The sequence below is a fragment of the Penaeus monodon genome, chromosome 25 (genome assembly GCF_015228065.2).
Source record: "Penaeus monodon isolate SGIC_2016 chromosome 25, NSTDA_Pmon_1, whole genome shotgun sequence".
NCBI lineage: Eukaryota > Metazoa > Arthropoda > Malacostraca > Decapoda > Penaeidae > Penaeus > Penaeus monodon.
The window spans coordinates 18,915,568-18,916,226 of record NC_051410.1 but is presented as its reverse complement, the minus strand read 5'-3'; the positions used below and the strand labels follow the sequence as shown (position 1 = coordinate 18,916,226).

The 659-nt window shown below is 38.1% G+C and overlaps 1 protein-coding gene across 1 annotated transcript in view; it reads left to right on the top strand.

Moving 5' to 3' along the window:
- LOC119589339 (zinc finger protein 236-like) overlaps positions 1-659 on the top strand; it is a gene marked incomplete in the record, with an annotated part of 34,598 nt that overhangs the window by 20,435 nt on the left and 13,504 nt on the right. The window contains 1 exon segment of the mRNA XM_037937958.1: positions 385-659. Within this exon segment, the coding sequence (XP_037793886.1) occupies positions 385-659 (275 nt within the window).

Genomic DNA, 659 nt, shown 5'->3' with positions numbered 1-659 from the left:
CCTAGCTCATTGCCATCTTTTTTTTTATGTAATGATGGAAGTGGTTTAGATCAGTTACTTGCTTATTAGAATAAAACATTATGCAGTAGAATTGTTATTGTAATTCTCAACCAAGACTGATCTTAAACAGTGTATAAAGAGAACAAGGAGTTGGTTGATGAAGCTTGTAAATAAATCTAGTGTGTATTAAACTAGTTTAGGTGAATAATTATAGTTTTCTCATTTGAATTACAAGTAAATAACTTCTTGAAAGAAAGCAATTTGAATGAAATAAATAAATGAAAACAACAGCTACCATTTTTTTCATATAGTAAAAGTATATAGATATTAGTATGATCATGTTGACAATAAAGGAGAATGTCTTTAATCCCTCTTTCCCTCTAGGACCGTCCATATATGTGCCCCTACTGCCAGAAAACGTTCAAAACAAACACAAACTGCAAAAAACACATGAAGACTCATAAGCAAGAGCTGGCTATGGAGGCAATGAGGGCAGCTGGGTCAAACCTACAGGGCAACAACCAGGCATTGCTGGCGGCCACTCTCTACAGTCAGCAGGCAGCCACTCCCTCTCTCTCTGACCCAGACGTCATTGTTCCTGACCTCGCAGGTATGACCAGCGTTTTCCAGGAGGGTGACTTTCCACTCTCTGGTGATCT